Below are 14,201 nucleotides of genomic sequence, written 5' to 3'. Positions count from 1 at the left end.
AGATTTATAGACCTGCACTATTTCCCAGCATCCCCGGCGGTTTATTTGCTCTCAGAATCACCCTAGGTGCCTCTTAAGTCATTTCAGGTTTCTGTCAGCAGCTCTGCTCATGCTTCATAAACAGCCCCCCCCCACACACACACCTTCCCCCTCGCCCAGCTGATAACGGCTGCTTCCTGCCTGCTATTTTATCTTCAGTGGATTAACAGACATTGATTAGGAAATGGACTGACACCATGCAGAACAAATTAGTTTTTTTTTAAGCTTCACCGGTTCAACACGTAGCATTTTCCATCCGAGAGACGGTAACATACGGTAGCATCAGCGCAAAGAGGCGTTTGCCGATGCTGAAATTCTGCTCTTAGCACCTCAGCCAGTGCCGCTGTGGCCTATCGCTCCTGACCTTATTGCTGTGTGTTACCCTTTACCGGTCGCATGCTTTTCCGGATGAGACTCGCGGGCTGAGCGACACGCAGACGGCGGGGGGTCACGTGCACACACGCGGGCGCAGGCCTTCCACAGTTGCTCATTTAGCAGGGTTATTTTCCCAATCTGTTTCGATTGCTCAGTGGGCCCTGGGGGTGTCTTCCTGTTCTCAGCACAGTGTTTAGCACAATCAGTCTCCAGGGAAACGGGCACCAGACAGAGGCGCCGTGTCACCTCCCTCACAGTCACACACTCAATTTCACCCTGACACACGCCATTACGGCCCGAAACGCCCAATTACACAGTCACATACACGGCCGAAGGCAAGAGCCGACACGCCAGGTCACGCGCACCGGTACACAAACACACGCACACAGCCATGCGTGAAATTACACGGTCACATATAAACTGCTTATATATAACACTGCGCAGACATGCATGCTCACAAGACACACAAACATACAGGCTCGCGCACACACACATGCAAACCCTGGGTTGAGAAAACAAAAAAACACATTGGGTATGTGATAGTAGACCAATTGCAATTACAGACAATTAAAAATATATATATGTAAATTAAACAACATAAAAAACTACAATTCCATTTATCTTACATTTTCTCCCTAAAAAATAACATGCACTCAGTGGGCACTTTACTAGGTATTTATTGACTTATTTTTCTTCTGTTGCTGTAGCCTATCCACTTAGAGGCTTGACGCATTGTGTGTTCAGAGATGCTCTTCTGCATACCACTGTTGTAATTTGTGGTTATTTGCATTACTGTCACCTTCCTGTCACCTTCGACCAGTCTGGCCTTTCTCCTCTGACCTCTCTCATTAATAACGCCTTTCTGTCGACAGAACTGCTGCTCACTGGATGTTTTTAGTTTTTTGCACCATTCTCTGCAAACTCTGGAGACTGTTGTGCATGAAAATCACAGGAGATCAGCAGTTTCTGAGATACTCAAACCATCATGCCTGGCACCAACAATCATTCCACAGTCAAAGTCACTTAGATCACATTGCTGTCATGCATTTTAGTTGCTGCCACATGATTGGCTGATTAAATACTTGCATTAACAAGCTGGTGTATAGGTCTACCTAATAAAGAGTGTATGCACATCAAATCAGGGTAGGGTACAGACTTACTCTATCTTAAATGACAGGTGCATTCAAAACAACGAGAGCGGCAATGATAGCCATTAGCCCCATGGGTGGACTCATGCAGTTTGCACTGGGCACGACTACCTGTGAATCAGGTTATGCCAACGAATACCAAGGAAGACCACGGTTCTCTCAGTGCGGCAAACAGCAGGTCCTCTGAGTCAGAATTAACGTCGTTATGGAGCTAAACACCGATGCAGACGGAGCACCTGCTGGACTAGCACTTCCTGCGGGCGAGGGGGGTCACTGAGGGCCATGCGTCAGGTGAGAGGCGGGACAGCTGGGCACTCCCATATGTTAGGTGCGCTCTAAACACCCCCTTTCAGCATGGCAGACTCAGTGCAGGCCCAGATCCCTTTCCCACGTCAAGTGTGAAAATTATCTATTGATCTGACAGCAACTTTTGACACATTAGTCTTCTAGGTGCTAAAGTGCAGATATTCACAGAGTGGAAAAATCTTCAGGGAAGGGGGATATGTTGACAGGCAAGTCTATGTTGCTTCTTCATCACTTTCCATAAAGGTACTGACAACGAAACCAGCAACAAAATGAAACTTTTTTTTTTTTAGAAGATTGTTTCAGCCAAATGTATAGATGCACAATTTGGTTATTTGGCTTTTGACATGCTTTCCTGCATTTGTTCTGATATTGCTACATCCAGTAATGCAGACTCCGCTTTCCCCAAGGACGTTTTCTGTACATGTTTTCTGTACACGTGAACCCACACACACACATATCCCTGCCCCCCTCCCCCCCAGGGGTTTTCTGTCAATCATGAATCATGTCATTCCCTTGATCATCCTCTGTTTATTCTCTGCTTTAGAATACTTTACACAGCAGTTCATGTACTGTGTTGGTGTGAATGAAGCAGAAATCTGAGCTACAGAAGCTGTAAAAGCTGTAAGTAAGACAGTATACACATATACAAAGGAGTACGTATGTATTTATACAGTGGGCTCCAAAATGATTGGCACCCTCGATAAATATGTGCAAAGAATACGGTAAACTTAAAAAAAAGAGTTATTGACTCAAACATTTTTTTTCCAACATGTATAAAGTATTGTGCTTCATTGTTTTTCAACTGAATCAACCAAGGGCCAAAATCCCAGGACAGCAGCTATTTCTGAGCGGCTGGAACCACCACGTTTGGCACCAACTGATCTAAGTTGCTTAGATCAGGAGTCAAATGTTTGGTTGAACAACAACCAAACCTCTTTACCATGTCTGCATGCTTTATATCTTCAGCTGTAGCCACATGATTCACTGTTTGGAGGAGCTGGCTATTTGCATTTATCAAGCAACCTAATAAAGTGGACCTGATTGTCTGCCACACATTCAAATAAGCTACGTGTACAGTATATTATATATATTTTAGCAGAAATACCACTGGGATGGAGGAAGAGCGAGATGGAGAATGAAGAGAAGACAGATTTTATGTGGAGAGACAGACCATCTTATTCTTTTTTGTGGCATACCTCTCCAATAGCTGCCAGACTACACTACTAGACTGTTGTTTTCATGAAAAGAAGCAAGCCTGTGTCTGCTTATACATGTATAAATCAGCATGCAAGCATATCTCTGATCAAAGGCATCGGAATGGAATGGGTTTAGCTCAGATTCAGATGGGCCTTTGACCTTTTTTTTGCCTCTTTTGTAGTGTTTTGATTGATGTAGGCCCTCAAACAGAAACAGGAATCCCAAGTCAGTATGAAGCCTAAACACTGCGTTTGTCATTGTAGAAATGAGGTGTTACATATAATGGACACCATGCACTACAAATCATAATGGCGCCACCATTGTAGATGGCTTTTCCTCTTATTATCTGATTATGGTACACGATTGTATTAGAATTCATGTAACGGGTCGGCTTACTGTGGTATAAGAACCTAAATAAACGATGTTCTTTTATTACCTTTCAATTCCCTTTCTTTCATTTCTATTCACTCGCTCCCTTTTTTCCAATAACACTCCCCCGGTTTGCCGCCCACTGAAATCACAGTCAAGGGGAGAGAGAGGGAATGACAGAGTGTGTGTGCGTGTGTGTGTGTGCATGAGAGAGGGAGACAGAGAGAGAGAGACTGCTCACATTGGGAAATGTGCCTGAGAGAAAAGGAAATTCAGAAAGAGAATAAAAAGGAATAAGCAAAAAGAAAGTGTGAAAGGAATATATCCAGCAACAAGGAATGGAAAAAGAGTGGACAGATATCTCCCTCCATCCGGAAATTAATTTGCAAATGTCAGACATCTCTCCCCCAGAGCACACCGAGGACATAGATACTTGATAGCACAAGCCAGGTCAGGCCACACATCACTTGAGAAACCATGGAACTAAAATTCCTCTTATCACACTCTGAACTCCTTCATAAGCCATAAAGGCCCAGGAAACCAAGACAACCGGGGCGATGAAGCTCCAAACACAAACCACAAGTGCTCTACATATTTCTCCTTGTTCTGGCAGAAAATGCTCTTCATCGCTCTTCAGCGCTCTCGCTGTGCATCAGTACAGTTAATGTAATAGTCATGAGTGCCCCCACTCAGACTCAGTAGCCATAAATTTCTCTCGTGTTTGGTAATGACTGCACACATAGATCGACACAACCATCCCAAATACATGCAGGCACATTGACAAAATGGCTCCTGTCACTCACATAAAACCTGACACAAAGAGTTACTTAAAGACACAGTTCTGTCAACACTCACAAGGCCTGAAAACCTCTTGTATGAACACACTTTGAGTGAAGTTACACACTAAAATGCCCCACCACACATTTTTTTCCCCAACATATCCTTGCGCAACCATCAGCAAATTACGTTCGCCCCCCCCCCCTTCCCACTCTCACCTTGCTGTAAACGCCCCAAGAGAGTTCTGTCTCGATGACCATGACCACAATGCCGAACATCCCAAAGATGAGGGCGTAGTCACTCAGCCTCTTCCTTTTCTCAAACAGCGCCCTCCGGTGGCCCAGCTTGTACCCAATATTCTGGTTCTTCCGTTTTGGGGCCTTGGAATTACTGGTCCCCCCGGTACTACCCCCACCCCCCCGGCTGTTAGCTGTGCTACCCACCCCCCCAGAGCTTCCCAGAGCCCCCCGGCTCTCCGACAGGTTGTGGTTCTGATGGTAGATGGACATCTGGTTGGAGGTGGTGTCCAGGTCGTAACTGTAAGGCGAGTCCTCTTTGGAGGATATGACGATTTCGGGGGGGTTCTGGGTCTGGCCCTGCTGCGGTGGTGCCGCCCCTCCCTCCTTCTCTCGGTCCCGTCCTGGGGCCCCTCCCTCTTTGGTGTCGCTCCCGCTGTCCGACTCGATGAGGTTCCTCCTGGACGCACTCAGGCGGCTCAGGGGCTTCATCACCCCACCGGTGTACTTGCAGGAGCTCATGGCGATTTCGGTAAAGGGGTTGCTGTCCCGCCGGTGGACCAGCGGGCTGGCTTGCCGGTGCTTGCACCCCCGCTCCCGCTCTCTCTCCCTCTCGGCGGAGGGCGAGTGCGAAGAGTAGAAGAGAGCGTTATAAACGGGCGAGTTATCCCCACTTAGGCTGTGCTGGCTGCCCAGGCAGGATGACAGGGGTGTGCTAGCGGGGTGCAGGGCATTTGGAACGGCTGGGGGAAGCTGTTGGACTGAAGCCAGGGGGAGCTTGGGAAGGCCGGTTGGGGGTACACTAGGGGTGGTTGGGGATGGCGTGCCATTGATCCGATCTAGGCTAGTGCCTCCCGTGTGGTTGGAGTGGTTTGTTCCGGGGTACGTTCCAGAAGTAGCTGGGTGCGGGAGACCACTCAATGGAAGGGGGGGGTGCTGCTCTTCCTCCTCGCCCTCAGCCAGTAGGGCCAAGCTCAGAGAAGGTGGAGGCTCCATTGTTTAAATGGAGCAGGTGGGACTAGCTGTTGTGAGAGTGTGCTAGTTTGGGTGTGTGGAAGAGGCAGGAGAGCTCAAGAGAGACAGATAGGGAGAGAGAGATAGAGAGAGAGAGATTTAGGTTTTATTAGTGAGGGAATGCAATGTAAAAGGACGGAGAAAAGATGCACAAGAGCTAGGATGGGGTGACAGATGGGTAGAGTTGAGGATGGATGAGAGGAAGGGATGAAGGGAAGGGGGAAGAGGGAGTAGGTTGAATGTGAAGGGGTTAGGGGGAGGGGGATATGGATCTATGTAGTTCCAGAAGAGAAGTGGTCAGATTTGGAATTCATATTTTTAGCCCCAGAAGATTTCAGGTAATTTCCTTCCCCTTAACATCCCTCTTTATTTGCCTCTTCCTCTTTATCTCTAGCCTCCCTCTTTACATCTTCGTGCAAAACTGGTATTCACTTATTTTACTTACATAATACTCAATTTCTGGAATCTAACCCCAACTAGCAAAAAAACAAACAAAAAACAAACAAAAAAACAAAACAAAAGCAATATGATTTAATTGAAATGTCAATGGTTTTAAAAACGTGTTGTTTCAAAGCATAACATACGCAGTTGATTGCTTTCCTTTCCATCTATTTGTGTATTTATGTCTACAGTCCATCTCTTCTTTCATTTCTAGCATCTTCTCACTTTGTTTTAGCCTTTTTATCCCTCCGCTTCTCTTCGTTCCGCTTACCCCCGGCACATCTCCTTTTCTGCCTTCTCCATCCGACACCCTTATCTGTTTCACTCTCTCCTACCTCTCCTCTGTCCGTTTCTCCCAGTTGAATCAAACGCTGTGCGAAAATATTCCTCCACACCTTTTCTTTTTCATGTTGTCACGACCGTTCCATAAGCCCGCTTCCGTTACCTCCTTCGTCGACAGACTCCGTTTGAATGTTTGTCAGTTTCAAACAATCCTCCGGTCCTCCGTGTTCTGGCTTAATGATGTTGTCCGTCTGGTAATCAGTGCCAAAATTCCTGCTTCGTTTGGAGACCTCCGATCATGGTTACGATGCCCACAAACCAAATGTTAATTGTATATGCTATATTATTTTATTAAATTAATATTTTAACGTGGATGCATTTTCATTATAGGCATATAAACTACTTATATTTCGGTTTAATAAGAAAATAAAAAACTAGAAAAAATACAACTATTTATGGTAAAAATATAAAAAGGATGGCATATTTTAAAGGTAGCAGTTCAGCTGTCGTTCAGTCACTCATCTCTCACTACCTTCTCGGAGTCTCAACTTCTCTTGCTTACGTTCTCCGCCCACGCCCCTCCCATTTGATGCTCTCATTGGTCAAAGAATTAAACATTCATTAAAAACAACAAATTAAATCGAGTCAGATAAATGAAGTCAAATCGTTTTCTCTCTCCACTTTATTTTTGTATGCGCCTATCAAACCATATGGGGATTAATGTAGCCTTAAACTAAATATGTTTAGTCCAGCATTGTCTAACATCTGTCTTGTTAATTCTTGGATAATGGGATAATTAGGCCTATAGCAGCCTGCGTTGCATGATTTCATTTTAATTTTAAGAAGGATATTTGCCTATGAAATATTGTGAATTGAACGTAATCGTTCGATTGTCAATATATAGCCTATTGCCATACTCCATCCCCTGATTTAATTGAATTAAATGCCCCACCACACATTTTTTTCCGCAACAAATGAATGAATTTGTGATAACCTAAGCAGTGTGTGGGAACATAAACAGTAGGCTATCCAAAAAATAAGATTTTACTCTTATAGAGCGGTTATCTACCCTATGGTTAGATTATTATTATTATTATTTATTTATTTTTTTTCGCCCTATGAACTAAACACGTTGGCTATTGGCCACACACGCTAAATTGTTTTCACCACTCATGGCATGGTAACATGCCATTTGCAAAAGTTATTTCGTAAAATAGTCCTCTATAGGTTTTAGCAATTCCATTTCATTTTTGCTTGAACATTTAAATACATTCTGTGCACTGTGTGATATAATACATTTTCTGTAACATTTTAATCCGGATGAATGACTAGTCTCATTTCCCTGCGTCCATGGAAGCAGATGATGAAATATGACAAATATGGCGAATATTAATAAAACAATTCATGTCGTCGGCGTTGCGTGAGAGGATTTCCGAGAACTTCTGAATTCTCACAGCATCTGCAGTAGCCTCTGTTTCCCGTTCACCTCAGGATAGAGACACATTATCAACAGTGGTTGCAAACATAATACGAGTGGTCATTCGTCTCAATAAATTCTGGACACTGGATGAAGGACGGAATTATAGAAACCGTGGAAAGGGTGAGGCCAGGAAAGAGAAGAGAGTCGGTTGTGCGCCGAAATACCACCGAGGAGCCCGAGTTCGAGCGGGAAAGCGGGATCACAAGAACAGACCTATTGCATACCACAGTTAGGCTAAACAGCACAGCGCTGGCGGTGCATTGTAGAGGTCAGTGAAACTAAAATTAAACTGACAGACAGAGGGTGATGACATAATGGAGATTCTATAACAGATCTAGCGGAATATACTTTTTGGGGTGGGGAAGGAAACAAACAATAAAGTAGATTAATGTAAACAGAGAAAACATGAGTGCAAGACAAGAGGGCGGTTTGGAAAACATCACATCAAAATGAACAAAATGAAGAGGCAGTGAGGAAGTCAGTTTCACTAGTAAAGGTTAATAGAACAGGGAGGTAGAACTAGTGACAAAATGTACATACTGTTCAATTACTCTTTCATGCTGCGAAAGTTTAATTCTTAAAGAAAATGGGCACATAGTGATGGAGTACACTTGCAAAAATGGATGAAATCATATAACGGTGGTTAAAATGATTGCTATTCCAACTACTCAGTCAAGATTTATTTGGATTGTATCAGAAAACAACATCAGGCCCAATACATTGGTTTGGTCTATTCATGTGGACCAACACCCTAGACCTGTAATGCTTCAATATATCTGTAACGGTTTCCCTTTCCAGGAAAACATCACACCGTTATTTTAGGTACTTCTCTATTCAACAACAAACCACGGCTTTCACATCGACTACAGTCCGAGCCAATGACAAGCCACATCTTAAATCATCCCCAGGCTATTGCAGTCGTGCGAAAGTACAGAATATCATGCTGCCTTTTACTGTGCATTGTCGGCCCTTCCTTCCTTCCTTCAAAGGCCACACTTACCATTTTCATTCACCCCCCAGCCTACCATGTCCAACTAAAGGCTTGGTCTGGATATGACACTTCATTCCTGTGTCCTCCCAGGTCAGAAGCAGCTGCAGGCAAGTATATTTACATTACTCGCATGAAATAGGCCTTGAAGAGTCACATCGCAGACCAGAACTGCAGGCCACACATACACACACAGCAGGCTGGTGCTCTGCTGGGACACCGACTATACAAAAATTCTGAAAATAAAATAAATAAAACATTAAAACTAGTGCATTCATATCTAAAAGCATCACCAAACAGACCCAAAGAGAACTGATATTCCAGAGAATTTTACAGTGACATACAAGTGCAGCTGTAGAAAAAGTGGCCACATCCCATTAATCAAGAAAATCAGCAGAGCAGAACGGTTCCCCTGCAAACAACAGCAACCTTTTAATGAAAGGATGCGAATACCACACACAGCAGGCTCACTAATGGCTGCGTCTTCCACCACAGCACCATGCCTTATTTACCCACTATTGACAGAATCATTCTAAACTGTGTGGCCCTATCATTTCCTGAAGTTAAGATTCTTGTTTACCAAGCAGTTGTGGCCAATGTATTGATGCCTCTGCCTTACACCAATGCATAACTTATTGACATCCTGTGCCTTTGTCCTTGAATGTGTGTGTGTGCACAAAATGTAGCGGTTTCTTTGTTTATTATATTATGGGCAGCTTTTCACAAGTACATATTGATCTGTGTGTAACAGCTGTGGGATGAAAATGAGAAATTAGGGTTGCAATTTTATTCATTTTCGGGATATTCAACGATTCTTGCTCAATTTATGTGCACATGTCAATATAGGTCTTTCGGGGTGTTATCTTTCTCATGGAACTCTTTACTGACAGAGTAACGGTTGGTGGCTCACAAAGTTAAACACAAAACCCTCATGTATGTTTTTGTCACATTGGACAATCCTGGAGGATTAAGGGGAATGCCGGTGTGTTCAACAGACTGAGAACAGAAAGCACATGGATATTTCAGAATGCACTCATCTTTGTGGGGGGATCCATTTGGACATGTCTATGTCAGTAAGGTCAGGGTTGGTATTATATATAGGAACTGCTATTTCCATTCCCAGGCACCACCCCCTTTTCCAACATCAAAGACGTTCCGAATGAAAGTTTTCTGACACAATTTACCGGCCTGGCTGGCTGACTTGCGGATAAGGCTTTGGAGACAAACTCGCGTTTTGCCAGGCCAACCGGAGAAGGGACGAGAAGGATCAAGGAACTGTAGAGTGGCCTGTCGAAATGATGGGGAGGTGACAGTTCCAGCAGCCATCCGTCTGACACCACACAGACACGCACACTCCTAGTTCTCCCCCTTGTAAGTTCCCAGGTCAGTCTCAAGCCCTCCATCTCCAACACCCCCGTCCTCTTTCAGCGTCTCTCACTCAGACGCCCACCACACACTCCGTCCACTCTACCCATGCATCATTTATCCTCTCTCCATTCTGCCCCGTTCCCTTCTTCATTCATGCTCCATGGCACCGGCTCTTCCTCCGCTCTCATCTCCCTTCTTTCAGGGGCTGCTCACCTCATCGCCCCGGAATAACGAATCCTCCTTATTTTGTCTGCTTGCCTTGATCCGGACTCCCTCTCCATACCCTGACCCAAAGATGACAATATGGACATGAGCAAGTGACTGACAAATAATGAACTATAGGATAGTAAAAAAAATAGGACTATAGGATAGGAAAAAAAAAAAAACTACAAGCAGTCAAACAAGACATGAAATATTGCCAGCACATTCCCAGACAGCCAGCACACTAGCAGGCTTACACTCCATAAACCAATCACAAATACATTCTTCCATAGAAGATGCCATGTTGCAGCTTGCAACTTACTGTGTTTGGTGATGCACTCCACCTGGTGTGCAAAGCTTGTATGTACATCCCTATTATTTGCGATTAGAGTACAGTGATATAGGGCCAGTTTCAGACAGAGATTAGGCCTAGTCCATAGACTAAACTGAATTCTGAATGGATATTCTCCATACAAAACACGATATAGCTCAGGACAAAGCTTAATCTACATCAGTGAAACTGGCTCATCATTTTGTTAATGAGAAAAGCATGCATTTGGGACACACAGAGAAAGAACATAAGATGAAGGCACTTAAATATTTTTCAGGACTGATGGTGAAAAGCCAAGACAGAAAACAATACTTGCTAGAGTGAGAAACTGCTTTTCTTGGCATTAGGTACATATGGACATACTCTGACACACTGACAGATCTATAGTGTGGAATAGAGGACAAACACTGAGTGTGAAAATGATACAGAATTTTAAAAAATTTTTTAAAGAAATAAAAGGTGCAAGGTGCCAGAGTGGCTGTGTATATTCCCAAGGAAAAGAACTCAAGCTGATATCCCGGCAAAGGATGAAATTTAAGACAGGCAAATCAAGGAGTCTCTCTCAGTGGGAAGGAGTCAGGACAAAGCATTCATCCATCCATCCATCCATCCATCCATTATCTTAACCCGCTTATCCTGAACAGGGTCGCAGGGGGGCTGGAGCCTATCCCAGCATACATTGGGCGAAAGGCAGGAATACACCCTGGACAGGTCGCCAGTCCATCGCAGGGCACACACACCATTCACTCACACACTCATACCTATGGGCAATTTAGACTCTCCAATCAGCCTAACCTGCATGTCTTTGGACTGTGGGAGGAAACCGGAGTACCCGGAGGAAACCCGCGCAAACACGGGGAGAACATGCAAACTCCACACAGAGAGGCCCCGGCCGACGGGGATTCGAACCCAGGACCTCCTTGCTGTGAGGCAGCAGTGCTACCCACTGCACCATCCGTGCCGCCCAAAGCATTCATGCGGGAAGAATATACAACTGATTGTAGACCAGTCCATACAGCGTGGGAAGCCAGTATACTGTACATCTGAACTGCCCAACAAGATGATCAGGGCTTCCATCCAACAGCTTTCAGAGGCCAAAGCCAGTTGTCTGGAAGGTACAAGGTCAGGAGCAAACAATTCATGTTGCAGCCAAGGGTGATATAGCCACCGAAGCGGTGTGTGACCACGGAGTCAAAGCTGGACCCAAAAGCCTACTACTTCCCCCCCCCCCCCCGCAAATGGCTGGGGTTGCCAAGGCGCCTCTCACAGATGGGCCTGTTTGGTAGGAACACACTGCAGCTTTCTTTGAAACCCATCAGCCTTGGTGAGAAGCAGGAGAGGTTGAGGCTGGTCACGGAGCTGAGGAAGTCCGGGTGCACACTGGCCCAAAACGCAAGTGAGAAGGTTCAGAGGACAGTGAGGAGGCTGCAACACCAGGAGGTACTGAGGCAGGGCCGAGAGGACAGGATGAGGAGAGCCACTCTGCCTTCGGCCCAAAGAGGGAGAGGAAGGATAGAGTGGTGACAATGGAAGACAATGAGAGGTGCGGTGCAGGCTGTAAGTATTTAGATTTAGATTTCTGTTATTTGGCTCTGTTCTCCGGCACATTAGATTTGAAACAATGAATATTGAGCTTAAAGTACAGACTTATCTTTCAAGAGGATATTTGTATCCATATTGGGCGCTCCATGTAGGAATTATATCCCTATGCATAGTCCCCCAATTTTGGGGTACGAAAAGTAATTGGGCAGTTGGCTTCTTACAAGACCGTTTTGCAGAACTCTGAAGGCTCTTGTAAGCACTACTTAACTGTAACCTGGCCATCCTACTTGTGCAGCCAAGTAGTGGTTTGCACCTTGCAGTGTAGCCTCTGTAGATCTGTTTGTGATCTTCTGTGGAGAGTAATCACAGACACATCCATACCGACCTCCTGAAGTGTTTCTGATCAGTCGGACAGGTATTTGGGGGTTTATCTACACCCATCCATCCATCCATTATCTGAACCTGCTTATCCTGAACAGGGTCGCAGGGGGCTGGAGCCTATCCCAGCATACATTGGGCGAAAGGCAGGAATACACCCTGGACAGGTCGCCAGTCCATCGCAGGGCACACACACCATTCACTCACACACTCATACCTATGGGCAATTTAGACTCTCCAATCAGCCTAACCTTCATGTCTTTGGACTGTGGGAGGAAACCGGAGTACCCGGAGGAAACCCACGCAGACACGGGTAGAACATGCAAACTCCGCACAGAGAGGCCCCGGCCGACGGGGATTCGAACCCAGGACCTCTTTGCTGTGAGGCGGCAGTGCTACCCACTGCACCATCCGTGCCGCCTGGGTTTATCTACATTTTGCCAAGAATTCTTAGGTAATCAACTGTCGAGGTCTTCCTTGGCCTCCCAGCCCCTTTGGATTACTGAGCTCACCAGTGCAGTCTTCCTTCTTAATGATGTTCCAAACAGTTTTTCGCTAAGCTTATTGTATGGCCTGCGTCTCTTTTTGTTCTTATTTTTGAGGCTCATGTCTTGCTGGACATGGTACACCACTGGCTGACTCCAAAGGCAATCAAAAGCCTAGGGTCAAGAATAGATGCTCAGGGGCTGGGTTCAATTCCACTTCAACACATTCACTTCACTTGCTGTCTTCCCTCAAGGGAGGCATTTCCAGACTCATTATGATCATTCCAATATTCTTATCTTTCTTTTTCCTTTTCCTTGCTCCTGACCCAGAAATTGATCGAGGTCTGCCATCTTTAAGGACATTCCAATCCATTAAATGTTCATTCTAGGAACCCCCTAATCTTATTTCTTAGGTATTAAAACACACCACCTGGTGTTATAAAGCACTAGTAAGGATTTCTCAAAAACACAAACAAAAAAGAACATGTGGGCTAGTCAAATTCTCAGTTAATTCCCCCTCCCGTTCCTAAACATGCGCTCATGAATTATTGCCAAATACGTGCCTCCTCTTTATGCATGGAACAATGCATTATTGGATTTCCTTTCTTGCTGGAAGCTTGCGTTTCATAGCCGTGGCAAGGAGGAAAAACGAGAGGGCAATGGAATATAATTGCTCCCTCCCCTTTCATAATTTGGAAACAAACAGCAGTTGAGAAGCCAACAGTTTGGTCCCCTATTATGAATAGAGATGCAATTCCTACAAGGATCACTGGACATAGATGCAAATACCCTCATGTTAAAGGCATGTGAACTTTAACATCATTATGCATTGTTTGATTTCAAATCCAGTCAAAAGAACAGAAATTGTTACCACCGTCCAAATACTTATAAACCACACTGCATTGGGTGAAGGCAGCGGCACAAGGTCGGCAGGGAAGTTGGACTATGTGGGGGGGAGTGTAGACACTGGGTCCAGTAAACTGGTCCAACGTGCATAAGATCCGGCAAGCACAGTTTGGTTATATGATCAGGTCCACATATGGTATAGGTGCTTGGGACACTTGCAGAGGCCACAAGGCTGGAGTAAAGTGAAGAAAACCCTCCAGCAAATCAAGTTCCTCGAGCAAAGGCAGAAAGCCAAAGAAGGCTGCAAGAGCACAAGCTCCTTACCCCAGAGGCAAAGTGGAACATGGGCCAGGGCCAGGGGAAGAGACTACTTCCAAATAGAGACTACCAGCACTTTA

General features: G+C 45.2%; 1 protein-coding gene across 1 annotated transcript in view; it reads right to left on the bottom strand.

The window, feature by feature from the left end:
• The window catches only part of kcnn3 (potassium intermediate/small conductance calcium-activated channel, subfamily N, member 3), a 29,267-nt gene extending 22,577 nt beyond the window's left edge, over positions 1–6,690 (bottom strand). Inside the window, exon 1 of the mRNA XM_061249124.1 lies at positions 4,430–6,690. Within this exon, the coding sequence (XP_061105108.1) occupies positions 4,430–5,443 (1,014 nt within the window). The 5' untranslated portion in view covers positions 5,444–6,690. The remainder of the gene's footprint in view (positions 1–4,429) is intronic.
• Positions 6,691–14,201: the final 7,511 nt, after the last annotated feature.

This window comes from Conger conger, chromosome 1 (genome assembly GCF_963514075.1).
Source record: "Conger conger chromosome 1, fConCon1.1, whole genome shotgun sequence".
Lineage (NCBI taxonomy): Eukaryota > Metazoa > Chordata > Actinopteri > Anguilliformes > Congridae > Conger > Conger conger.
The sequence above is the reverse complement of the archived record's forward strand: the minus strand, read 5'-3'. Positions and strand labels throughout refer to the sequence as shown.